The following is a 27846-nucleotide window of genomic DNA, read 5'->3' as shown; positions in this document are numbered from 1 at the left end:
TGTTAGTTGTTTCACTGGAGAGGCTGCGTTATAACAAACAGGAACTAGCTAACACAACTGCTTTGTACAGGCCTAATTGTTAAAGTGTCCAACTGTTGAATTGTGATAGCCTACCTCATCATGATAGGTTTACTCACGTTTATCCATTATAGTCTGGTTAATCTTTTTTCTTGTTACGTCTTGTTGATGTACCTGTCTGTTTTGTCTTATAAAACCAATGCAAATTAATATATTATTATTACTTGTCTAGGGTATATTACTACTGTCTGGGGTGCGCATGGATAGGTGCAGAAATCTGCAGAAATATATAAGATCATCACATGATTGTTTTATTCTTTCTCTTTGTTCCCATAAATACACACGCACACGCACACATGCACACATGCACACGCACACGCACACGCACACGCACACACACACACACACACACACACACACACACACACACACACACACACACACACACACACACACACACACACACACACACACACTGCAGCATGTTATCTAAAAGATGTCATTTCCTGAAGATCTAACCTGACTAAATCATTATGAAGACAGGCTGTACAGTCAGAATTATAGGGTGCCCTTTGTCAAACTATATTTACAGTTGTCTGATCGTTCAGTTCAAATTATGAGCTCAATAAAAATGATGGATTGAGTTACTTAATATGTAGCCTCGGTACCAGGCTTTCACTTTGTTGGTGCAAAAATGTAAAGCCTGGAGGAACGCATTGGCCGCTCTGGTTTAAAAGTGGGAGTCAACCCTCCCGGGTGGGCGTCGCTCCAAATTATGTGACGTAGCGCTGCACTAGGGGGGAGAGGAGGGGCCGGGGGTGACGGACAGATCGATGAGATCCAATCAGGGTGCGCGTTTTTCTGAGCCGCGACCCTCCCATCTCGGCCAGAAATGTCTAGCGTTAGCTCAGGCCACTTAATATGTAATCATGAATGCAAGTTCTGACAGATGGGTGGTATGGGTGGCGTTGGCAATTGTACAACTGAGGGCTGGATGTGGAGGATGGATGTGTTTACTGTCATCATGCAAGGTGTATATAGCTTGCATAATACACCATAGGTAGCATGCAAAATAGGCCTATACTGTTGTCATTATTATACAAAATTACGAGGGGTGGAGACAGACAGACAGACAGAGAGAGAGAGAGAGAGAGAGAGAGAGAGAGAGAGAGAGAGAGTGAGAGAGAGAGAGAGAGAGAGAGAGAGAAGGTATAGGACAAGAGCCAGATGTGAACACACTTCATTGCCAACACATGGGTTCACTCCAAGCCTCCACCCTGCCTGGTGGACACAGAGGGAATGCCCCCTTTCTTTTCCTTCTTTTCCTGAATCCCTGCCCCCCAAAATGTTTGCGCACGGTCCTGGGTGGATGGATGGAGGATTGGAGGGGTTGCACATTCCTCCCAGATGGCATCAGACTTCCCATCAGCCAAGCCGAAGGGAATCGGAAAATAATCCCTCATTTTCCAACGTGAAATAAATGCAGTTATAGGCTCTGAATTGGAAGGGGGTATCCTCTCTCTCATTAAAACACATGCGCACGCACGCACGCACACACACACACACACGCACACACACACACACACACACACACACACACACACACATGCAGGGGGAGTGACTGACTGCCTGGGTAGGAGGCTGTACCATAACTGCTGCAAACTTTACACAATTTTTACTGTCTCAGCAGAGGGGGGAAAAAAACGAAAAAGAAAGACAACCGGTGTAACAATGGAACCATTATCGTCTAGGGCCTATAGCTAGGCTACCATGGCTGTCCAGTGTCCAATCCATCTATACAACTTCAGTTTTTACCAGCTAATTAATGTCCACATATGAATAATTGAATCAATCAATCAATCAATACAATTAATCAAATTAGATTCATTGTATTGATGATTGATGCAATTTATTGCATTAACCTACTGTCAAATCTTACCAGAAATCGTACCTTAAATTACAATGCAATTTTCACTGTAGAGGCGAAAATGAAAAATAAACACTTTAAGCTGTGACAATGGAAAAAGTGCACTTAAACAATAGAACACAGACAGGCTGTGAAACGTAGTTCATGGGCTGCCTATCGTGAAAAATGGTGGGCAGACATTCCAATGTAGTGACATTACCCATACACACACAGCTTTCACGCTGGTTATCGTAAGCCAGACCAGGGGCTATTGTCCTCTGGTGCAAGCACCACGGTACTGTGTGGCTGGCTACTGGCCGGGACGAGAGAGAGAGAGAGAGAGAGAGAGAGAGAGAGAGAGAGAGAGAGAGAGAGAGAGAGAGAGAGAGAGAGAGAGAGAGAGAGAGAGAGAGAGAGAGAGAGAGAGAGAGAGAACTGGGAGGAGAGAGAGGGGTAGTGAGCCTGGTAGAGAGAGAGAGAGAGAGAGAGAGAGAGAGAGAGAGAACTGGGAGAGGGAGCCAGGGAGGAGAGAGAGAGAGAGAGAGAGAGAGAGAGAGAGAGGTTTCCCATTGCTGCTCGCTTGGTGCTTTCCCTGTCTGTCAGCAGGTCAGGACCAGAGCGTGCAACAAAGTTGCAGCAGTTGATTGACGGTTCTTCCTTTAATCACGGCCATTCGGTAATTAACGGCCATTTAACGGGAGGGTCGCCCCACGGGGGTGTAACTTAACTGTGACTGCCTGGGCTGGACGTGAAGTGAAAACACTTGTCTTGGTAAGTTTGTAACCTTACCTCGCTTCCTTTACTGTTCTATACCAAAACACAGCGTGACGGCATGCACGTGTCACGCCGAGGCTGTGGCTTCTTCTTCTGGGTTGTAGCAGGTTGTCATTTGTCGTCGTTTAAAGCGGCGTGTTTACTTTAATTATCCAGACATTTCAAAAGCGTCAGCGTTATAATTCTTTGGCGGCTGGTTCCAAAATGCGTGTTTGTGTGTCGGGAGAGTGGGAGACATTGTGACGGTTAACCGTTTAACACAGGTTGACTGTCGTACTTAATTGTTTGCACTTTGCACTATCACCACCAATCTTAATACAGGGCAGATTTAGGGCTAATATGGCTGTCAGAAGAACTGTCAGTGCCACTAAATGCCCCTTAAAAGATTGAATGCGCGAAAAGCACTTTGCCAGGCTGCTGGCATGGTCAAGTGTATGTGCGTGCGCGGCGCGCGTGTCGGGGGGGGGGGGGGGGGGGGGGTCATGTACTGTCTTAGCCCTGGTCAAGCACTGGATCAAGGCTATACTGTCTGTGTACCGTATGGGAGGAGGGGGGGTAGGCCTATTTGCTGTATAGTATACAAACACACAAGGCAGCTATAGCTACACATGCAGGCGCACCACAGGTGCATTGTGAATTTTAACCTTTGAACGTTCACTTTTGGGTGTCTTTCTACAGTAGGCTATTGGACTTGGTTCTCAAACGTTTTGAATTCAAAGACTCCCATAACAATATTAAAACCAGAATCCTCAGAGTGTACGAATGCGTGTTGAGGATGTGAACCCCAATAATTTGTTTGTCTGGGTGGCAAAGAGAGACATTGGACATGCTCTACCGACAGTGAATTTATGGACACATTGAATTTGAGTTGTCCCACTGCAGTGGAAAATAGAAATGTAATAGACTAGTACAGTACATCACAATGTAATATAACCCATCGTTAAGATTTACAAGTTGGATGTACTCCATTGATCTTCATTAAAGAATACTGGAAAAAGTGAATACATTCTCAGCTCTTAATGTACCGATCTCTCCAGCTGCCATTCAGATCACAATTTACAATGTAGGCATTTAGCAGACGCTCTTGTCCAGAGCGACTCAGAGTGTGCCAGATCAGAGTCAGTAATGTGAGGGATGAAGAGAAAGAGAGAGATGGTTAGAAACAATAACTGGTTCAAGAGTTTTGGACAGAAGGGAAAGGTGTGGTGGAGAATGAGCACACAGATGCCTTTGAGCAAGTAGGGAAACCTCAACCACTTATATGCGGACAAGATAATTTTGTGGTTACACAACACACAGTGATTTGAATGCGCATGTATACTTACAGGACTAAGGACATTTCTTGGAGGAAAAAAACCCACTTGTACTGTGTGCTTAGCATTGTTAGCAAACTACCCCTGGTTAAAACGAGGCTAACGCAGACATTTAAAATACTTTGCATGTTCAAATTGAGTTTGCATTTAATTTGCATTAAACATTTTGGTCACAGTAGTGTGCTATAGCCTACGTTTTTGTGTGTTATGTCAAGGTAAAGCTTAGAATTTGCCATGACAGAGTAGTTCATGAAAGGGACATAGATCCACAAACCACAAATAAATACAGTCATGCCTTCTAGATTTCAGCCCCCCATTTGCCTCTGTGTTGTTTCCCCAACATAAACACGTGTGCACCGACCTTCACACTTACGATCATCTGAGCCTGCATATACAGCCACCCCTCTTGAGTCAGCTCTCCCTCTCCCTGTTATTACACCCCACACACACACACACACACACACACACACACACACACACACACACACACACACACACACACACACACACAGAGCCTCTCTGCAGTTTCCATTGGCGTCTCGCATCACCCTGCTGTCTAATCAAAGCCATATGTTCCCCAGGTCGCTCGCATGAAAAGTCTGTTCTGTTTGCAGCACTTTCTGTCTCTTTCTCTAACCAGCCTTTCACTTTGTTACAGTGGTTGGTTGTCAGTGTTCAGACTCAGTTGTGACTTGAGTGGAATTGGATATTTATCAAGTAAACTGTGGTTGTGACTTGTGAGCAGTTGCACACCATTCCACAGGTCATTTGAAAGTGCTTTCACCATCACAATGAAGTTAGTGTAAAACACATAGGCCACTCTGGTTATAGTCCTTTGCCTTGGCATGCACCACATATACTGTAAGGCTACATTTCCCCAAGTGAAAACCCCAAACACTAATAATTTCTCTTCATCTGCACGTTCCATGTGCGGTTCAAAATGATTTATTATGTAAGGATGTTTTTATTGCATGTTTCTCTTTACAAGTAGGTGTTTCATTTGGCTCCGTTAGACCAGTTGAAGGAATGTCATTCTAGTGTAGTCGTGTAGCATGAAATTTCTTCTTTTATTCTCTAAAGCAGCAGTTCTCAACCTTTTCTCTATGAGGGCCCATCTTAAAAGTGTATAGAAACATGTGCATTTTCAGAGCATATTTATTTTAATGATCAATCAGTCGTATTCCGCAGAGGAACTAACGTGATAAACTTTCAAGTTATTATTTATTATATATTATATATATCATTTTTATACACACATACTATTATATTATCATTAAAGCATTAGCTTTTTGCCAATTATTTGGGGGCCCACTTGGAATATCCTTAGTGGGCCCCGGACCACAGGTTGAAAATCACTGCTCTAAAGCAGTGGTTCCCAAAGTGGGGTCCGGGGACCCCCAGGGGGTCTAACTCTGAGAGTGTACATTTGGTTCCATTTGTACAATTGGGGTTTTGATTGATTGATTGAAATATTTATTAACAGTTTGTAGAATTTACAGTACATTTTAAGCACAAACTCAATACAAAGACTGTCAACTGTGAGTGGACGACCCAATTAAGCATTACACTTGTTTACAACAGGGTCCACATTGTTCAATTCATCAAAACATTTAAAGACATACAAACATTTAGAGACATACAAATAGACATTTCTATGTAGCTAAATTCATCATATGGGAAGCAAAAAAGGGAAAAGATACAATATACAGTGAGGGAAAATGGGGTGGGGGGGGTGGGGGGGATTCAGATTTTACAGAGGCCAGTTTCGAATTGCAGCCATCCGTAGGTGCCCTTTGAGAGCGGTTTTGAAGGAGTCAAGGGATTCACATGTCTTAATGACTGTTGGTAGGGCGTTCCACATTTTGGTGGCATAGGAGCGAAAAGAATGTAGTCCCTTGTTTGTGCCGAATCTGGGTTGTACATGGTTTGTTGCACTCCCTCTGGTGTTGTGGGTGTGGACTTCGTTTACATTAAGGAAGTATTTAGACAGGTACATGGGTATCTTGGTGGTGTATCGAATCTTGTGGACCAGACCCATTGCAAGATGCTGTACTCTGTCGACGACCCTAAGCCATCCCAGCCTGTCAAAGTGGGCAGGGGTGAGAGATAGGGGTCGCAGAGATAGATATGCCATTAATTGGGTGTCCGTAGACTTAAACAGGAGATAATCACTGCGTAAAAATCTTCTCTTATCCCTGGCATTTCTTTTCAAATGGGTGTCTGCGGGATTATTGGTGTCAATGTAGGGGTCCTTGACATGAAAAAGTTTGGGAACCACTGCTCTAAACTCTACAGCATGTCTCTTTCGTTCTCTGACTTTGCTTCATTCCATCATGTGCCCCATTCTACACTCAAGCTCTTGATTTCAGCATAACTACTTAAACCTTATACTTACCCAGGGTCCACCAAGGCTCTATACTAGAGCCTCTAGTATTTCCCTCTACACCAAATCTCTTCGGCGAAACTAGCCTATCTACAAACGGCAATCGCATACAGTACATTTTATTTTGTTTAGTTTATCTACTGTACTACATTTTTTATTTTAAATGTGGACTCTGCCTTATTGTAGGGTCCCCTATTGTTGTACCCCTGACTCACTGATTTCAGCTTTAGTGCTTTGCACCCCATGTGAGGTCGGACCTAATCACATACCAGGCTGTGAGTCATCCTTTGGATGAGTTGTGAAGTAATCCCTTGTGAATGAACATTGTGGAAAAAAAGGCTTTTATGTCAGAGCAATGAAGGGACAAATAATGATCTTGGACAGGCGGTTTAAAACCTTTTCAGCTCAGGACACAAGGGAAAAACGGTCTCTGTGGAACCACAATTACAATAAAAACATAATGGTACACTGAATGTACCCAACAGCAATGATATCCTAAACTTTAAGCACCTCACTTTCACGATACTTATTTCTTTATGAAGCGGCAGATAATAGTTGAATGTTGAATAATGTACATTTTCACTGCCAGATTAGAATCTGATACATTCTCTAGCTCATTTTGATTGAGTTTCTTTCTTTCTTTCTTTCTTTGAAATCTCACCCAGAAAGTGTCACTATAACAATGAAATTTACGTTTTGGTGGCCTCTAACTTTAGGCCTCACAAACTCCTTGATTCCAGAAGAATCTGTCCATATAAGTTTATTATGAGTCATCATGACCATTGTAAGATAGAGAGCTAAAACATGGTGAATCTGGCAAAAAGCAACAAAGACAAAATAATCTTTGCAAGCCACGACACTGGTTGAGCTGAAAATCACTATATGCTCCCTATATAAGAACATATAAGTTTATCACATGCTCTGCTGTGATGAACTGGCTTCTTACTGTATCTTTATTTTAGCACAGCAGATTGTTGACATGTACAGCTACAGTATTTATACAGTTTACTGTAGTATAGGAGCCATTCCTGAAACCTTGTGATTTGTCCAATTTTGATATTTCGTTGATATTATACTTAGATTGAATATCACATTTTCTACAGACAGACAGACCGACAATATCATGTTTACACAGACAGTTACACCCACATGATGTCAGCCTTGTCAGGGTTAGTCCATTATCAAATATATACCGTAGTTAGGATGTGAGCTTGAATACTAGCACACACACACACACACACACCCACACACACACACACACACACACACACACACACACACACACACACACACACACACACACACACACACACACACACACACACACACACAGTAAAACACATCTGATTTTGGTTATATCAAGTATCTCCAAGGGACGAATCAAGAGGTAGTGAGATCACCCCTGAGCTTCTTCACTCCATGATCCATCATAATGTTCTAGTCAAATGTCAGATCTCATTGGACACACAACCACCTTACAGTTCATTTTTTAAGCCAGCTCTCCCTCACTCTGTCTTTTCACTTGGCACAGTAACACAACAGCACAGTTTTACCCTGGCTTTTGCATTATACTACAATACGATTTAAAGGAGTGCCAAGGCGTGCCCAACTGATTTTTGGGACAAAGTTCCTCAAATCATGAATTTGAATGTCCAATTGGCGTCAAAGGCTACGGCGTAAGAAGAAACTGCACCCTTTTCACATTGACCTATTATAGCGCCACCAGGAGGCCACAATAACCTACCTGACCTGTGCTCTGAGGAGCACTTTTTCTTGTTTCTAGAGATATATCATTCAGCATCGGTCAACATCGAGGAAGTAGTGACAAGTGTTGTCACCCTTCATTTCACAAAGAGTGGCACTTAGCACTAAAAATCTATGAATGAAAAAAAATAATAGTGAAAATAGCCAATCAGTGTTGTAGAAACACGTTTAGAACTAGCTTGGATAATCTTTGGACATTTTAGAGAACATTCGCCTATAATGAAATTTAATAATATCATGGTGCATGTATAACATTTATTATAATTATTTTGTCCAACGTACACAACGTAGCAACACACATGATACTCATCAGTGAGAAAACACATCCATAATTGAACAACATTTACCATAATCAAGTTTGATTTATAACTTTTTGGGAGCACTCAACTCACAGCCTTGTGGTAAAAACACAAGGCGTTCTGAAATGTGTCAAATGATGCAAGGTTAAGACATTATAACTCACTGGGAGAAGAAAATGAACAATATGATTCATGTTTTAAATTGATTCAATTCATAAAATAGTTGAGTCATTAAACATTTAGCCTGTAACGTACAATATTCACTGTCTTACTGTATCATGATGGGTCATGTTGTTGATCAAGCCCTGTATCCTGTCAGTCTGTAGTGTAGGTCTTTCAAGAAATATGGAATTAATTAAACTTGTCAGCTGGACACCAAAGCATCAGAATGACTGCACCAGCCTCATGTCATGTTCTCTGTCGCTCTCCCTCAAAATGAGACTAGCAAGACAGACAGGGGATCCTATACTAAAATGGAATTTTATTACTTATCTTTTGTTGGATAGTTTGTAAAGGACAAGATGATGCTGTGTAAAAAACATGTGCTATATTGTATTGTAACTTGTAAGACAGCAAGCCATGTAGAAGTAATTGGGGGTTTTCTTGGTCAGTGCACTTGTCACTGTGTGTGATGTGACGTCGTTTTGTGTCTGTCTGCCTGCCTGTGTTTGTCTGTGAGAGAGTCTGCGGGTATAACATATATAGGTTGAGATTTAGCTATGGGGGACTATTTTTTTCTCTATACAACTACTCTGAAGTGCAGTCAGTGATGTCAGAAGTGCAGCCCTCTGTCATTGTGGCAGGCACAAGGTTAGAAGATTTGAGACCAAAGTGAGTGGACTGCATTGTTGTCATAACTGACAACTGACATAACAGTATCACACTAGGGAGTGTATCATTGGCATGATGCAATGTCATTGCTAATTCGTTGGCAGTGTGGGAGTCACCTGCCCCACCATGTTATGATTTTAAAAACAAGAATCTGTGACACCTGGCCAGGCCTGTTGGTTGACTATGATTCAATGATTCATGTTGACACTTGGCAGGAGCTTCTTTCTTGCCGTTTAGCCTCGGTTAACCTGCTTTACATGAGTTCTCATCGACAATGGGCTCTGGGGCTCTGCAAGAGAACTTGAGTCAACAGTTGAAAAGTTGTGTGTGCGTCCAGTTGGTGCTCAGCAGAGCCTTGATGTGCAGAGGCCCGAGGTCCACTGCGTGCTGCGTGCGCAACGTCCCAGTGATTGACAGTTTGAGCTGAACTGTGTCGGCGTTGGACGACATCTGTAGCAGCAGCAACAACAGCAAGACAAAATTACACTTGTGTGTCATGATAAGCATTTATGATGATTGATGAGGTCATCAAGTGTCATCAAAGTTCAGTGAATTGTCCACCCAGCCACCCACTACGTTATAGTTTAATGTGGCACACACTACGTTATAGTGTACTGTGGCACCCACCACGTCATAGTAAATGTGTATTTTGCCAATTGGCCTGAAAGTTTGTACGGATACTACGAAATAAATAGTTCCATAGACAAATCCATAGACTTGGCTATGGAGCCACAAGTTGGAGCCGCTCAAAAAGTGTGGAACTGTGAGGGATAAGGTCTCAAACCTTCAATATAGTCTTATCTGGCTCTAGACTCTAACTGTACTTCCAGTAAGATACTTCCAGCAGTTATTTTCCAGGCTTTATCTCCTCCTAAGACGGAGATAAAACTGGGAAATGGGAATGAGGTTACTCAGGCCAGTGGCAATGTGAACTGCGAACTAGTATCCCCAGCCATTCTTCAATATGTCATGGTGTCTCACTCAAAGTCACTTATACCTTCTTTGCTGTTTCTTTCTTGCAAGCTTTTCAGGAGACATGCACAGAGGATACACCAAACAAATGCAGCATACTGTAGACTGCTTTTAGATGCATACACGTACTGTACATTAAATAAATGGGGCTATAGTATGTTCCTTGGCAGGCGGTATGCACTCCCGGAGAAACTCACACTTTCACTCAGGTGAAAAACGGCAGTTGGCATGTGTATCAGAGGAGATGTGGTTAACTTGTCACTCACCAGGAAAACTGTGGGGGTTAGCAGTGGCAGGGATTGTGTTGTATAGTTTATTGTTCAAACAGGATTGTCAGAGCAACTAAATTACAGAGAGGGAGAAAAAACACTTCTTTTCATACAACATGGTTATTCTGCAAAATATATATAATAATATATATTCATAGGAGCTTAATTAGGTCAAACTCTTACTCAACAGTGCTGATAAATTCAAGCTGCTCCTAACTGTTTTAGTTCAAATAGTCCACAGATGTATTTTGCAATTGCATAAATGAAGCCTATTGTGTATTTTGGAACCGCTTAGAACAAGTAGTCCTTGAGATAAAGTACACAAGCCGTTTGTTTTAGGTCAGAGTTGAGTTTTGGGAGCTTCAGTAATTCACCCATCATTATTTATACGCGAGCAGAAGGTACACTGTGCGAGGTAGCATGTTATCAGCTTGCCCGATGTTGCGGGGGTTATTGTTGAGGGGCGATAGCCCCTCCTATGTTCAGCTTTTAGTCACTGACAGCATTTCATGTTTGACACAATTTGGGTTGCATGCACATTTTAGTGCAAATGTTGTCACAAACATTAAATGAAATTGACAATGAGAACAAACATTGATGAAGAAGGTCGGGACGCAAATTCTGATTGGCCGGAATGAGATGATGTATGATGATATATGAAAGACCGGCCCTCACTTTAAACGGGTGTGATTTTGCTGGGAAATGCGCTACGACTCGTTGATCATAGTGTTCAGGTTTCCCTACCCATCATTGGGTTATTGCATGCGTGAAATAGTCTCCCCCCCCCTCCCCCCCCCCCCCCCCGATGTCCTCTGCATGTAAGTAAGTAAGCAAGTCTGTAAGTAAGTCATCATCTTTAAGCATGCCCCCTGCGACGTACAAAAGCAAAGGCGCCCTTCACTTCACATGAGTGTGCAATGTGATGTGTTTGTGTTTGTGTTTGTGAGAAGGGGGGAGGGAGGGGCACTGCTGGGCGGATTTCTGCGTCTTGCTGATCGAGCTCTGGGCTGATGTCATACACCAGGGCGCAAACTCGTTCTCCATAAAATGGGCATGCCATAAAACCATTGCCTAAGAATGTCATTTTGCACTGATGACAGGAATGTCCATATATTTGCACAATGTATTGTTGGCACACACACACCCACAGGTATTTCCATATTTAGGTACCGGTATGTGATGTACAGATTTGAGCTGATGTCGGGCATGTCCATATTTGGGCTGCGCGTGCCATCCACACTGCCCCCCCCCCCCACAACTTGAACTTACTTTATTCATTTATTTATTTATTTAAAAGATATTTTTGGGGCTTTTTCCTCCTGCCTTTATTTGATTGTGTGTGTGTGTGTGTGTGTGTGTGTGAGATCCTTGAATTGACCTAGAATCACTTGACTCAGGCCACCCCCCACAACACACACTATAATCGTCTGAGGCTGGCCCTACTTCTATGCGGCGGTCCCACATTCCAACGATATGGCCCCACGTGTTTGGACGGGGAATTTAGGGCTGCGGTCAATCTAATTATGAGACTTTGGCCACCATCCCCATGGCTTTCTGCATGACTGACCCACTGCCATATTACCAGACCCACACAATTAGTATACAATGTCTGTAGAGACTGTATGTGTGGCTATGGATCTTATTCATGCCAGGCTACTACTGGCAAGTCTTGAGTCTTACAGGTTCTCTTTGGGTGAGTCACTCACTAGTCACTACCCGATTTGTCTTTTTTCAGTTCCTTGTATTGTGTATGTAGCACCAGCATATATTTTGTCACATGAGTCGGTACAGGATTCTCTATCCCTACACAAAGAAACTGTCCGAACATGATGTGTGTGTGTGTGTGTGTGTGTGTATATATATATATATATATATATATATATAACCATAACCTCAGACTTTATATCTGTGTGACGGTCCCGGGCATCACTCGGGATGGTTCTGGACATGTCTGTCTGTGGATCTGTATGCACTGAACCTCTGTGTGTGGGGAACTTACCCAGTCTAGTTATAAACGTTGCTACTTGCTTCCTTAATTCCCTTAAAGCTGTTTTGGAGATACATTTTCACCTGACGGACCCTTACAGAGCAATGTTTTACACTCTGTTAACCGTTAAACTATGTATTACTGTGTACGCCCCCATGCCTCCCACCTTCCTCTCTGAAGTTTCAACCTGTTCTTGCTTTTTGTTTTCGTCTGGCTTTTGAAATGACGTAATATTTTAATGTTTGTTTAGAGCACTTTCCTCAAACGACTGTAGAGTGGCAACCAAGTCTATACAATTTGTTTGTTTACAGCAGTAAACGTCATGTGACGTCATGTGGGTCAATTAAAGGAGTGAGGCGCCCCTTACTTCACAGCCCCTCCTATATCCAGCTTTTAGTGTATAGTATGTTCACAAACTTTGTCCTACACAAACATTACATTCCCATTGACAATGAATGGAATTTTTTACGTCATAGTGTTGAGCAAATAGACAGTGTTTATCTTACGTCATGATGATGTACAATGATAAGACCGCCCCTCACTTCACATGGGTGTGATCTTTCTATTTCTTTTGAATATTGCTTCATTGACAACATTGGTGCATACAGTTGGGAGTGTTTCCAAAGCCTCAAACTGCACTTTGAAATTAATCTCTCTCTCTCTCTCTCTCTCTCTCAACCCCCCAGGAGCTGTAACAAGTCAAATATGCCAGCGACACTGAACAGAAGCAAGGCACCACACACACGTCTTTGTAGGCGATCCTGTTAAGGAATTCCTCCAGGGTCACGTCCACACACGTCTCATCTCAAACTTCTGGTTTGTACAGCTGTATAAGCTTCTGTTTCTGAAACACATTGCGGTTGCCCTGGTCATTGGAAAAGTCACAGTTTTTGGAACGCAATGTGTTAATTGGCATGTGACAGGCCCATCTCCCATGGTGCACTGGATGCAAATCAAGAAGCTCTGCATCGATATCATGACCTAACGTGTCTCTTATCATATGAGTATTTTGTCAATACTACGGATGAATCATTCAATGTCCATGATCGATATTGTCTAATTGATTTGATGATAATTAAGTAACGTTAATGATTTGTTGGATTGGATTCATTATGGTAAGATATTTTCAACATGATGTATTGTAATAGCTTTCTCTGTTAATTTGACCAATCTTAGATACACTGTGAACTGAAGCTCTAGCAAGGTGAGGCAATGCAGCAGGGATGTGGTTGATGCGATGGCCACTGAAGACCACGACACAGGGACTGAAGCTGTGGTCCTAACTCGGGGAACTTTACCTGCATCTACTGACCCCAAACCCTACCTGGGACATAAACATCCCAGCATGCACCACAGCCAGGAAGTACGACAACAGTCCGAGGAGGCGTCTCAGTCCAAACGCCACAGTAGACCTCATAGTCCTTCCCTCCTTTCATACAGGAAGTTGTCACATGACAGCGGAGAAGGGACGTTTGTCGACGGTCTGGATTACAACGCCAAACTCATGAGTGGGAAAGAGAAACTTCAGCTGGAGCAGAACTTTGGGAAGAAAACTGAGGGAGTTACTAATGCAGTCACTCTGTTGGCTGGGAAAGGTTTAAAGTGCTCTCAGTGCCAGCTGGAAACCCACGCTGAGGGTGTGGGTGCAGGCAGTCACAGAACTGGCGGCACCCGCCTCCCCTGCACCTCCTCCAGCCAGATCTCCGGTCTCGCCTCCAACTGTTGCCATGGCCGGAGGCACAGTCCAAGCCCTAGCCCTAACCCAAACCCCAAAGCTGGCCCCTCTAGGCCCATCCGACACCACATCCGCCGCAGCAGCCTGCCCGTGTCCATGCTGGTTTCCCACAAGGTAATTAAAATCAAAGGGGGCTATTGAAAGTGGTGGCTTTGAGTCCTGAGTCCTCATTGTCTTTGCATGCATGCAGGCTGCCAGTATCCTGTGTAATGAGACTGGGATCTCACCCAGAACAAAATGTTACTTTTTGAAGCCTGACACGGAAAAGCTGACGCTACAGTGTACGATTGTTTATTTAATGTCTGTTGGCAAAGACAAAGAAAAATGCTGTAATTATACTGAACTGTATATTCAGTCAGTTGAGGTCTACAACCACCTTTAAAACTGATTTATTAAAGCATACATTTTCAATGTTCCAGTCAGCCCTGTCAGATAGTTCTACTGGTCCATAGATTTGTTGACATTTTGAAAACAGCCGCCATAAAATACATCATGTACTTTTTGGTAGACACATTTATGTAGAGTGATTTACAGTATCGTTTTTATCCCTTAAAGCTATAGCCACTGAGCTCCACAAGGCATAGAATCTTAACCTTAAGCTGTATTATTGCCATGTTGTACAACATACAAGATCACCATTATAGCACTGCTTGAAACTGCCTTGGCTTCTACTCCTAGGTGCCCCAGTGCCTGCGAGCCTCAACACACTCTCCAGCCAGTGAGCCAGGCTCCCTAGTATCGTCTCCCATCAACTCCCCGCTTCTTAACCGCTGCCAGCACAACCATGATGGGCAAAAGACTGGCCACCGCCTTTGGCCCTTACACAAAGATGGATACTCCAGTTTGGAGAGGCTCGACAGGAAGCCCAGAGTAAAAAAATGCTCTTTAGAAGATCTCTTCAGGTTGCGATCATCCTTCGGAACCACGGCCGCGGCAGTGTCCCCATCGGGGCTGGCCAATGACAGCAGCAGTGACGATGGAGAGGGTTTTGCAGATGACAATGAGTTTGTGCGGAACCGCAAAGAGCGTTCCACGGTCCTGGTGAGGCGTTTTTACAAGAATAACCAGAAGGTGATTGTATGAAATAATTCACTCATCTATGCTCATTTACTTTGTTCTTTTGATTAACTTATTCATTGACACATTAATTAACCCAATCTATGCCATAACCAGAATATATCGGGTTTATTGCTTAACCCCTTCTGACCTGAGATCAGCTTCATACGAGGTTTCCACTGGACACACACTGGTCTGATTAACCCGTTCGCGCTATGAGGTTGTAGATCTGCTATTTTTCAATAGCTAAAGCATGACATGATGCTAACACCAAAATGGGTTCCCGTTCAGAATGGGTTAAATCCTCCTTTGCTAACCCGAGAAATCTCGGGTTTCTTTAATGTCTTTTAATCCAGAATTAATAGTATTTTATTTACCGTCCGTTAGCTATTTTTAGCATCCGTGGCTAGCCCCTATAGGACTCCATGGTGTGACGTAAGTGAATATCCAACATCTCCACGTGATCTAAAGATGCTTTAAGGCTCAGATTGAGGTAAAGAACGATGTTTAGAGCTTGATAAAACTTTAATCCGGCCTCGAGAGTAGAAAACTAATTGACTACTAACATTGACATAAGACGGCACCGAGTGCAGCTACGTATCAGTCATCACACAATCACTTCCGGTTCAACGAACGAGTTCACAGCTGTCTAAAGAGTGTAATCCAAGAGGCCAATAGCAAGAGGGGCCGACTTTGCATTACTTCCTGTATCTGCGTGAAGGGGGCAGACACATTATTAGGAGACAGGCAGAATGTTGGAGTCTATTCATTTCCAGTGGGAGAGTGAGCTTCTGAACCGTTCCTTCACTCCATGGTCACTGAACTAAATACTGCACCGATCATCACAAGGCACACAATATTTACAAGATATTAATACTGAAATGGCTTATTTTAGCGAGACAAATCAGGAGAAAATCTACTTTATCGACATTTCTTTATCCCAGCCTCAAACTCTTTTGCGAGATTTGAGATTTGAGTCCGGAAGAGTCTCTCTGTCCATTTGCAATTTGACGGACAACACAGATGAGAATCTGTGAATATTTCAACATTATAACGCGAAAGTTTAAATGAATGGACGTATTAAAAGTGAAATAAAATGTGTGTTCCAATGCTTAACCGTCTTCCTGCCATTGCCGAAGCCCTTCGGCAATTGAAGCATTAATTTCATATTAACGCTTGCTGCCATTGCCGAAGCCCTTCGGCAATTGCGCTTTTATAGTGCATATGATTGAACAAGCCATAATGCTACTCACGTTAGCCGGTTAGCTAGCAATGTTGTTAGCACTGCACTGGATCGTTCATATTAATTCACCGTCGCCATAAGAATCCATTCTATCCGTTTCTTTCAATCGCCTGTATCTCCTATTCCTTGTCCCAGATGGCATTTTTGGTCAAAACAGCGTTTCTTTGACGGCACGAGCCGACGTTGTGGAGTGCTAAAATGTACCGGCATGATTCGATCATGTAAACAAAGGTTGTCTTGGCAACGTAAAGCTGGCAGGGATAAGCTCACTTCCGGTTGAGGCAAAATGTGGCTTTTCAAAATAAGAGCTCAAATTTAAAAAATGCTGGCATGAATTAGGTCCTAATTTCTCAATAAATGGCAGCAGTAAAAGGGTTAATAATATTTCCATAACTGTCGGGAAGACTGATTTCCGTTGTCAGTGTTGTTGTCAGCCTGGGAGAGGGAGGGTGGTGGGAAGGTCGGGGAGAAGCAAACCAGACCGACTTTATTTATGAGACCGTTTGTAGGCTTTGTGTACTTAATTCTATTTAATCTATTTAATTCCGCTACTAAGGTGACCAAGTCTGTTTGTACTGGGACCAGAGCGATTGTCAGAACACTTCCGTCAGGACACATCTCGGACGAGGCCTGGGAGAGGGTTGTTCACTCCAGGACCTGGCAACCCAGCCGGAGAGACGCTCAGACAATCTTAACGCGCACTGTAGCTTGGCCGGGCGAGGACCCGAGGCTCTGCAGAGTGATGCTGCGCTTTTCTGCGGACAGCCTACCACGGGTAAGAGAACTTGTACATATAGTGTGATATTATATTGAGTGACATGCAAGTGTTACACTTTGAGTAGTCTTGCGAGCCAGACTGTTGTCTCCAACATTTTTCAACTGTTCCCCCACACTTACGTTTCATCTTTCAATCGCACAAATTTGTGCTAATGTAAATCAAAATAATCAAAGCTTGCTGCTTAGCAGAAATTGAAATTCTAAAATAAAATGTAGGCTTCGAAAATGACAAACGGAGCTTCCTTTTTGGCTTTCGGAAAGGTGTTGTTCCATTCACAGATTGTGGGATAGTTGTCTGGCTACCCAATCCTTCCCACAAATACACAAGCACACACACATCCATATCGGGGGGTCACCTTCTCAGTAGTGAGATGGTTTCTCTTTCACACGCAGGCTACAGGTCGCATGAATGAGCCCCCTGTTAACAGAGAATCGCAGCAGTGTATTTTGAAGGGTTTCCATTTAACTACACACTAAAATGACTGCCTCAAAAACTGTCTGCAGAGAACGAGAGGACACATGCCAAGTTCCGAGTTTCGTTCCTCTACTTATTCTAAGAGTACTTTGATAAGCCATAAGTGTTCCACAGTTTATCCATGACAGCTGCTATATCATATGCAATATGTCAGATGTCGGTGTGGGCAAGTAGCCATTCATTAATCAATTGCATTTCCATTTCAATTCCAAGAATTGGAATGCTCTTGGTTATTGTGTTTCTCGGTTTGGGTGGAACTGTTACGTCTATTATGTATGCAAAATGAACAGTGTGTATAAAAGTAGTATTATTCCACACAGGTACACACTTTCTTAGTCCCCCTCTGTGTTGCTCCCCATGTTATAGGCCGAGTGATCAGTGAGTGTGTGTGAATGCATGTGTTCATATTTGTATGAAAACAGGTTGAGCAAGGCCGGCATGCATATTGATTATTGAAGCTACTGCATACAAGTCCAATAGCTATTTATCATAGAGAGAGAGAGAGAAGGGAGACGTTGGAAGAGGGTGAGTGAGACAAGGCGAGCGTGAGAGAGAGACAGCGCCACTGAGAGACGGCCGCTGTGTTATTTTACAGTTTCTACACAAGGGAGAATGTTTTTACACACATCCAACATTTAACAGGAACTTTGCAACGTGAGCACACCGTAGCGCCCTCCCAACTTTATTGCCTACTTGCTGCTCTGCTCCCTGCTTTCGTGCGGTGCTTCTTATTCAATCCCTCCCCCACAAAAAATCGAAGTGACTGTGGGTGTGTGTGTTTGTGGGTACAATTTTTGCATGTGATTCCGCATACATTATCATATTGCATACACATGGTGTGTACCATGGATATATTTCTGTGTTCATGCATACATACACATACTGTATACTGTACATGAAATAACCACAACAGAGCGAACCACTGTGTTAAGTTTCTATGTCAGGAGGGGGGGGGGGGGGGGGGGGGTGCGGTGGAGTCACAATTCATGCACACACACACACAGTGCAGTGGTTTCAGACGCTGTCAGAGTGGTTTTTATGAGTCTTTTGTGGTTGTAGAAATGCAGGCTGAGTGGAGTCCAGGCAAAGCTTAATAATGAGGCTATTGAGGAGAGGGGGAGCTGCCAGCACCTCCCTTGTCAAAACACCATCTGAGTTACTCCTGGAGGGGGTTGCCATAGATACTCTGAAAACGCTGTGCAGCGTTGTGAAGAACCGGCTGCGAAAAGGCAGGACAACTCTGACCTCCTTTAGAACTGAATGGACGTTGTCCCTGACACGTCTTGTCTTTCCAAATTGAAGTCTGTTTAAAGCCTGTTTTAAGGACTATTCACACGGGGCACGGCAAAACGCCTGCACACTCACTTAGATCTGCGGGGTCGCACGGTGCTCCTCATGTGAATAGAGAGACGTTTCTATGCGTCGCACAGAACAAAGTTCAACACAATTCAACTCTTGTTTCTCAGTTTCACGGCATTGCACTTGCTTGTCGCCATGCCTGTCAGGTTGCCTGTGCTGTCCGATCTGCCAGCTCGCCTCTCATTGAAAATGAATTACTACACATCTGTGTATGTCGCACAATGGTGTCGCTCACGCAAGACTAAGTAAGACTAAAAGACTTTTCTAAGATTTCGATATTTAGTCTACTAAGACTAGATACGTAAGTAAGACTAGATTAAGACTGAAACAATTTCAGATAGCACTAAAACTAAATGGTGTGTTATTGACTACCGGTAACTTAGAATTTAAATAAATTAAGCTTAAGGGGCTTTTCACACCGTGTACCTGCTTGAATCCGTGGGGTCGCGCTGTCCTCATGTGAATAGATGCGTTTCTATGCATCGTGTCGAAAACGCAAGTCAACTCTTGACGCAGGCAGGCATGTGTGTGTGAGAGAGAGGCACACATCCATTGTGTCTGTCACCAGGAATGCCCTTGCCAAATTATGTCAAAGCATGTCATAGGGTGATTTAAAGAGTGGAGATTCATGTGTTAAAATCACCAGCACTGTATAAACTGGGTGGGGTTTAACGTTTGGTACTAAAAGCATCGCCGCATTGAGTATAAAACAATTTATTCCTCAGAACTTTTGAAAAAATGTAATAAACAAACTGCCAACTTCAGTGGTTTAGAGTTGTTGTTGCGTTTGATAGCAGTGAAGTCGAGAACAATGATAGCGGCAGTTGACCTGTACAGCATGGGTGAAGAACCCCAGGTAACAAAAGTCATTAATTGCTGTGTGAACTGCCAAAATAGTCCACACATCTGGATTGGATTGTGCATGCACATATATTGTGTACACAAGTTCATGTATTGGCGTGTGTGTGTGTGTGTGTGTGTGTATGCGCAATATGATTGTATGTACACACACACACACACACACACACACACACACACACACACACACACACACACACACACACACACACACACACACACACACAATAACAACATACTGTTGAGATTTCTGGAGGAATTCGGAGGTATCCTGTGGCCCTGCATGTTTATTGCCACAGCTAATGAGGGGAGCCAAAGAACACAGGATTATACTGAAGGAGAGATTGGAGCAGGGTAACACCGGAGCAAAGACGGAGAGAAATAGGTAGAGAAAAATGATTTACATATGAGTGAGAGAGTCGGGGAGGGGGCTAATATATGGGAGAGCAAAAGCACAAAAGAAGGAAATAAAATATTGGAGAGAGGGAGTGTAAAGTCCTCTGCGTTAATTCATCCATGTCACATGTGTAACTGTGAGAGTGTACAAGTGGAACCAAATGGACCCCCAAGGGTCCATTTGGTTCTTGTACACTCTCAGAGTTAACTGAACACCAAAGATTATATAATACTGTGTACTTCCCCTCCAGTGAGGGAAGCAGGAAAGGGTGTTCGGATAGAGGAGAGGTTGAGCAGGGACTTTGTGGAACCCACCAAAAACACCTTTTATTTGACCTTGAGATATGAGGCCACCCGTCTGCTGTAGAAACTCTGGACTCATGTTATATTTTGATTAATTTGGCTACATTTAGTCGGAAACCTTGTATCTCCATATTTCAGCTTTTTATGTTTTGATGTATTCGTTGATGCCATGTGTTGTAACTTTGTAAGTAGTCAAAATAGCCTTGTAGAGCTTCTAGTTTTGTAATAAATAAAAATATTAACTAGAACTTGCGTTCTAGTATAACTCGGGCATAGTGGCACTAAGAGCCATCTTCAAGCCAGGATTTGCATTTGTTGCAGTGTTTGTCATTCAAAACATGTAATAGAAGTACTGCACTGTGCCATAAGCACTTGTTACAGTGTTTGCCATTCAAAACATAGTACAAAGTACTGTGCCTGTGCCTTAAGCTTTGCGTGTTAAGACCGTCTTGAACTCCTGGGCCCACAGGGTTGGTGCTGGTTTAAGTTACTAAGCTTGAGAGTATAGAGGACAATACTTTACTACTTGGACACACGCGCACACGCACAACCTCTTGTGCGTGTGTGTCCAAGTAGTAAGTATTGGGATCAAACGGTCTCTTAAACCAGAAGTGTTTTATTGTTTACGGCTTTGTGGAGTCTACCAATTAGATCCCTGCTGAGTCATCATACTTTAGCTACGCACACAGTAAGACACAGAAGTGACAGATGTCGAACAGTACTTTGGGGAATGGGACCACACACACACACACACACACACGTGGGAGGCTGGAGCCTGTGTCTTCTCCCACCGTTATGGGTCCAGTTCATCTTCAGGGACAGGAACTCACATTCCCTCCAAAGATACGGCACTCTCTCATTATCCATTTCCTTCGCATCGTGTCTGGCCATAAAAAATGCATTTGTGCGGAAGCTGGTGCACTAATTAACTAATTAATTAACTAATTAAGAAATTTAGCTGGGGACCCCAATGGTCTGCTCTTGAGTGGAGCCGTTTGCATTCAAAGGTAGATGGCTGTAGTGTGAAACCGCTGCATACCATTCTGCAGTGGTTCTCAAAGCTGTTTAGGGCTATTTTCATTATATATTTTTGACAAATGCCAAATCTTCTCTTATGGCATGGAATTGGAATGCCACTGCTATATACTGTAGGCCTACATGCTAGGTTAGCTTTTCCTAGATTGAGGAAATGTTCAAAATCAACGATCTCCTTCTATTCATTAACCACTTAATTTATCAAAATGTTGAACTGATGAAAATAGCCACATAGCTACAAAGATGTTCACCTATAATGGCCTGCTTGGATTATTAAAACATTATATAATTATTATTTGGAGGTGACACTGGAGGCTTGACAGTTGACAGTCAATTATTCATTAAAACAAATGATTTTTACACGTGTTAAATGGACACTCATGATTTTGCAGTGTAGTCTTATATAATGTTTTCATCCCGACAAATCCCGACAGTATATACATTTGCACTCTCTCTTTCTTTGAATCTTTCCCATGTTTCACTCTATCCACACATGTGTACACTAATGTAATGTAAGCCAGTGATAATGTTTAAGAGGGACTTTCCGAAAGACTGAGTAATGTACACACAAGGGATGTTACATATTGTCTCATGACTCGCCTTTTGATATGTTATCATGACTTCAGAGTTTTCTTGGGGGGGAGGGGGGTTTCTGTTTTCTAGCAAGTTGAGCTCATTTAAAACCCCTAATTTATCCACAATGATTGGTTGAATGAAGTCCAAGTGAGTCAGTAGATAGACATGGCTGCTTTCCACCAAGTGAATGAACCACAACCATGCACACCAGTACTTATTTTGATTCAGATTATTTTAACCAGCTTTAACTTCTTTAACCCTAACCCTATTCTGGGGCTAACATTTGCCAAAAATAGCAGTAGTATTGAGCCCTGGGGGGAGGGGGGCGTTGAAATAAGTATGATATAGGGCTTAATTGGTTAAGCACTTTCAACCTGGTGTTCCTTTTATTGGTAGTTCATTCATATTTTATTTTTTTAGAAAAAATGCATATCTACAAACTCATGTGTCATGTATGAGTTTGTTAGCTATTTGTTAAATTGTTATACAATGATGTATACCACCTGAACCCTAGTCTCCCTATTTTTGCGCTAACATTCTTCGAAAATAGCAGATTGACTATTATCGTCCAAGATATATATATTTTTTAAACATATGTTTATTGATTTTCTTTACAGTACAAAGAAGTCATTTCAAAACAATTATTGACATATATCCCCCCCCCCCCACATCCCCATGGCTGCACAAATACAAACAAAATCTTATCAGGAAATGTTTTTACAACAATAAATACAGAACAAAACTAACAAAACTAAAAAACACATTACATACAGTTAAACAACCTAATGCACAATGTCCGTCACAGTTCCCTACCCCCACCCCACAGCTGACTACTCCAATTAACCACTATACATCCAAAGCCTCTTCAATATCATCGGCCAAGATATCTAGCGAAAACAGGATGGGGCCTAGGATGGAGCCCTTGGGTATCCGGTCAACTAAGTATAGGGTTTAAGTGGTTAAAGGTGTGGCATTTTCCAGGCTTCACACGTGCACGTGTAGCCTACTTTGGGGCAACCTCTCTTTCTCTTCAGCATGTGCCATAGTCAATGCAAACTTAAAAGGTAACATAAGATATGTGTTCCAAACCACACCCGTGGATCTTCTGACAATGATACATTGTGGTCGACCATCGCTTTCATACCGTTGGTTGGAACAAGACTGGATAGTATGCATACCAAATATTGTCGAGTGAAAACCTCCGTCCAAAACTGTGACTTTTCAGGATTCAAATTCAAAATGTTCAAAATGTTTCGACCTTGTGGATCTGCTACTTTTGATGCTTTTGTGACGCTGTAGTATGATCAAGTATAGGGCATTAATTCACAAAAAAACTAAAAGGTTACAATACGGACTGGAGATAAGCGATATACTGTTGCTCCAGTGTCCATGTGTACATTTACTTGGCCTGAAAAACTCTAATGGTGAAAGTATTCAAGGTCCGACTGTCATTAGACCGACAACCTACCTCAATCCCTAACCTAACCCTAACCGCAAGCACGTGAGCAGCGCATGTTTGACCGCATGTCCGACCGCTGTTTCCGCTTGTTCACTGTCTGCGTTCTATCGCCATTATTTTGCATAACTGATGGAATAATTTCAGTTAATCTTTTTAAAAACAGATGTATGAAATTAATATTTATCGATGTCATATTTCCATCATTAATTCCACATAGTTTTCCATGCTCTTTCAGTCACTTTCAGCCTGGCGTCCCTACTGTATATGTTGGACATTTTGCACGTAGAAGAATCTGGTGAAGAATACTGTAGGAAATGTCCAAGCTCAAAACATGCCATGAGACACGTGAGCTTGAAAGTTATTAAAGATGGAGTGCCACGATTTTTTAAAAACATTCTAAAACATGATCATCAGGTATTATTATAATATAAGGAGGAAGAACTTTTTCCAAAAAGTGTACAGTATGTGTTAAAATCATTCTTTTATGTGGACATGCCCACCAGTTAATTAAGTATGCCTGGTTTGCCTGGTGGGTGGTGATGGGTGGTGATCCACCTGAACTGAAGCCGCACCCACAGCTGTTGTTGTATGATAAAGGGGAGGTGTTAGGGGAGGGGCTGATAGTGTGGTGTCACTATATTATTGTTTATTTCATTGGCCCGTTTGACTGTCAAGGGTTCAACCTCCAGGAAGAAACCCTAAATACAAAGTTAATACACCATTGCACATAAAAACGAATCCAGGGTGTCTAATGAAGTACTGTCACCTCATAGACCCATGAAAAACTGGAAAAATACAAAAATTGTGGCACTCCATCTTTAAGCATAATCACAGGACATTTTGTATTATTATTATTGGTATCGGTCATTGTCAGTCATTTCTTACTATTTCACTTACTGACTCTTTGTAATATTTATTTGTTCCAAAGTTCAATGACAAAAATCCAATTAAATAATTATCAGTTAGTCTATTTGTATGACAATCATCCTAATATAAATGCACCGTGTCTCTGTGTGTATGTGTGCAGTGTCTGTAATCCTCATAACTCAAGAACCGTTTGTCCCACTGACTTAAAATATGACACACACGTTCAACACCTAACCACCACAGCACGAAAGCCTCTGCCCAGGCTCTGGACATGCATTTCCAACTTGCATCGTTCCATGTAGGCAACGGGCACTGCTCTACTAGTCAACTAAAATGTCATGATCGTGAAGCTCTAGTAGTTAGTTAGCTGTTTCTTTGTTTGTTTAACCCCATCCTTGAAAGATAATTCATTCCAAAAAAGGACACATAACATTGGCTGTTTATTAACCAGATACTTTAAATTAATTTAGTAATTTCATTAATTGTCTCCACCAGGCCGAAGGCATGGGGAGAGAGTATGTTTTGCACTCCATTCGTGTGTGTGTGTATGTGTGTGCGACCTTCCGTCCGTCCGTCCGTCCGTTACCAGCTAATCTCCGCCACCGTTGGCCCGATCCATGCCAAACTTTGCACACACACTCCCTGGATGCCAACGACAAACCTCTCCCCCAAATATTCCTCAACGGCCTGTTATAGCGCCACCATGAGGCCGATTTAGGCAAAACATTTATCTAGATTACTCGTACACATCCATATCCATACATCACACAATTTGGTATAAACTATCTCCATAGTCATGTGATCAACACAGATCTGCACCATTTCTAATCTTCCATCTTGATTGGCTAAGATTGGCTTCCAAAGCTCACATGATTGGTCCGTTTCGAACAAAATGCCACAAATCACAAACGCAGTGTGCAATTTCCGTGAAATTATACACGCACATTTCCACTATGCCGAGGATGACATGCCACCATTCTTTTTCCAAAATCAGCCTCATGGTGGTGCTATAACAGGCCAATTCCTGTTTTTAGCTATAACTGCATCAATCTGTATAAAACTTATGTATGCGCACTTGCGCATACATAAGTTGTACAAGTGTTGCAAGTTGTACACTTGCTAGAGTCCATGGAAAAATATTGTCCCTGCATCCCTCCACATCTGCCGGTTATAGCGCCACCATGAGGCCGATTTCTGCTAAACATATTGCTTATTTTAGTAGCACAGATTTCATCAAAAATGTCACGCAAATCGGTACACATGATCTCTGTAGTCATGTGATCAAGAGAGTCTGTTGGATTTCTCAGATTCTACACTGATTGGCTAACATTGCCTTCCAAAGTTTATATTACTCCTAAACATTTTGCCAAACATCTCACACAGTCCTATCCTAGACCTGTGCCCAGAAGGGCACTTTTTCTAGTTACCACTTGGTCTGCGAGGCAGCCCCCCCCCCCCCCCCGAATGAACCTACATTTCTGGTAGGAGGACAGGAAATGCAGTGGTGAGTTTGATTCACAAAAACAACTGTGACTGGTGCACACCGTTTCCTGTGTGTAGTGATTGCTGATAACCACATACACACACATACAGTACACCCGGTTCTGCTGTAGACCTGTCTGTGGCTTTATGGATAATTGAGTGACTGTGCCACTTTTCTTTTAAATGTGAGGTTCAGAACTGACGTTGGGGCCTACTACTATGAGATAATACTTCAGATTGTATCAGATTGTACTCCTGATCAGGAGTGTTAATTTCACTCGGCCAACTTTCAGTCATGACTTTACCGTGTACAGCCTTTTCAGTAAATTGACATAACATCGCTGATGTACCTGTTTAACCAGTGAATGTTTGCTTTGATTGTGTCATCTTGCCTCCTGTTAACCTACAGGCTTAGACATACATAGTGTTTTTTTAGTCCAGGCAATAAGTTGAGCAGGACTTATTGACTGATCAAACTGATTGAACTCATACTGTGTATGAGTTTAGGGCACAGTGTTGGATGGGGAATGCATGGCATGACAGGAAATTAAAACAAGATGTTTTGCTTGTTGATTTTCAATTCAATACAAGTTTTCTCAAGACACTTGACAAGGCAAAACTCTTGATGCTAGGGTGAGCGCCTTACATTTAGACCTGAGGACGTATCTGTGTCACCTTATAGCTTTAACCACTTTTAATTAAAAATTTAGCTGTTGAAAAATAGCAGATCTACAAGCTCATAGCGCGGCACCGAGTACCACGATACGAGCTTGTAGATGTGCTATTTTTGTGCTAAAATCGTGAAAATGTGTGCAAATCTTTGAATATATGATCTTTCACAGTGAACGTTTTTAACTCGCATATTTGCCTCTGGGGGGGGGGGGGGGGGGCTGGAACAACATATTTTCAGATGGGGATCCGTGGCGAATTCTGAATAATTCTGTGGGTCCTTGACCTGAAAATGTTTGAGAACCAGTGCACCACTGACACTGATACGTTTTTCAGAAATCTTTCATGATTTGAAAGACATTTTGTAGAATCTGGTCTCAGGTTAATGGGTTTGATTGATTGAAAATTTTATTAGGCAACATAAATGCAAACAGCACAATGTACAATGTCAATGTCAGGCATTTTCACCGAAGAAAGACCTTGCAGCCTTGTTTCCATTCGGGTCCTATCCACTCACACGTGACATGAATAATAAGTTAACACAGTAACAGTAAGTGATATAACAATATAACAATATAACGATATAACTATGTCCACAGAGACTGTGGATGATGCTGTAGTTATTGTGGCATTGGCAAACAATCTGTGGTAGGCTTGGAAATAAGTAATAACGCACAAACATGGCAAGTAAATGCGCATGCACATACACATGAACATTCTTCTTATTTCCCCTCTGCTACTACACAGTAAAATCATGATTATGTTAATTTCATGAGTTAAATGAGCTCTCCTGATTTTTGTTTATCGCTATCTATAGTAGTAGTAGCGGCCGGCAGTCTCTAGAGACCATGGCACAAGCACACTTGGATTGGATCAGGTGGTTCTGAGGGAGCAGTGCTTTGTGTGTCTGTGCGGTCCAATTTGTGAGTCTCTTTGGCAGTGAGTGCATTTGAATGCACTGCCGTCGCCTGCTGACACCGTCTCTCTCTCTCGCACACGCTCTCTCTTACTCTCACTGTTATACCACCACAGTGGAATGT

The 27846-nt window shown here is 42.5% G+C and overlaps 2 protein-coding genes across 2 annotated transcripts in view; both read left to right on the top strand.

The window, feature by feature from the left end:
- Nucleotides 1-27846, top strand: part of LOC310874920 (leucine-rich glioma-inactivated protein 1-like) — a 429872-nt gene that overhangs the window by 36965 nt on the left and 365061 nt on the right. The gene's annotated exons all lie outside the window — the stretch shown is intronic.
- LOC310874564 (uncharacterized protein) lies at nt 14021-18177 on the top strand (the record flags this gene model as incomplete). Its single annotated transcript, XM_083787422.1, has 4 exons — nt 14021-14365; nt 14930-15322; nt 17107-17325; nt 18169-18177. 4 exons carry the CDS (start codon nt 14021-14023, stop codon nt 18175-18177), a joined length of 966 nt encoding a protein of 321 aa, XP_083643548.1.

The sequence above is a fragment of the Protomyctophum parallelum genome (assembly GCF_964188405.1).
Source record: "Protomyctophum parallelum genome assembly, chromosome: 17".
In the NCBI taxonomy this organism is placed as follows: domain Eukaryota; kingdom Metazoa; phylum Chordata; class Actinopteri; order Myctophiformes; family Myctophidae; genus Protomyctophum; species Protomyctophum parallelum.
This window is presented reverse-complemented; position numbering and strand designations above follow the sequence as displayed.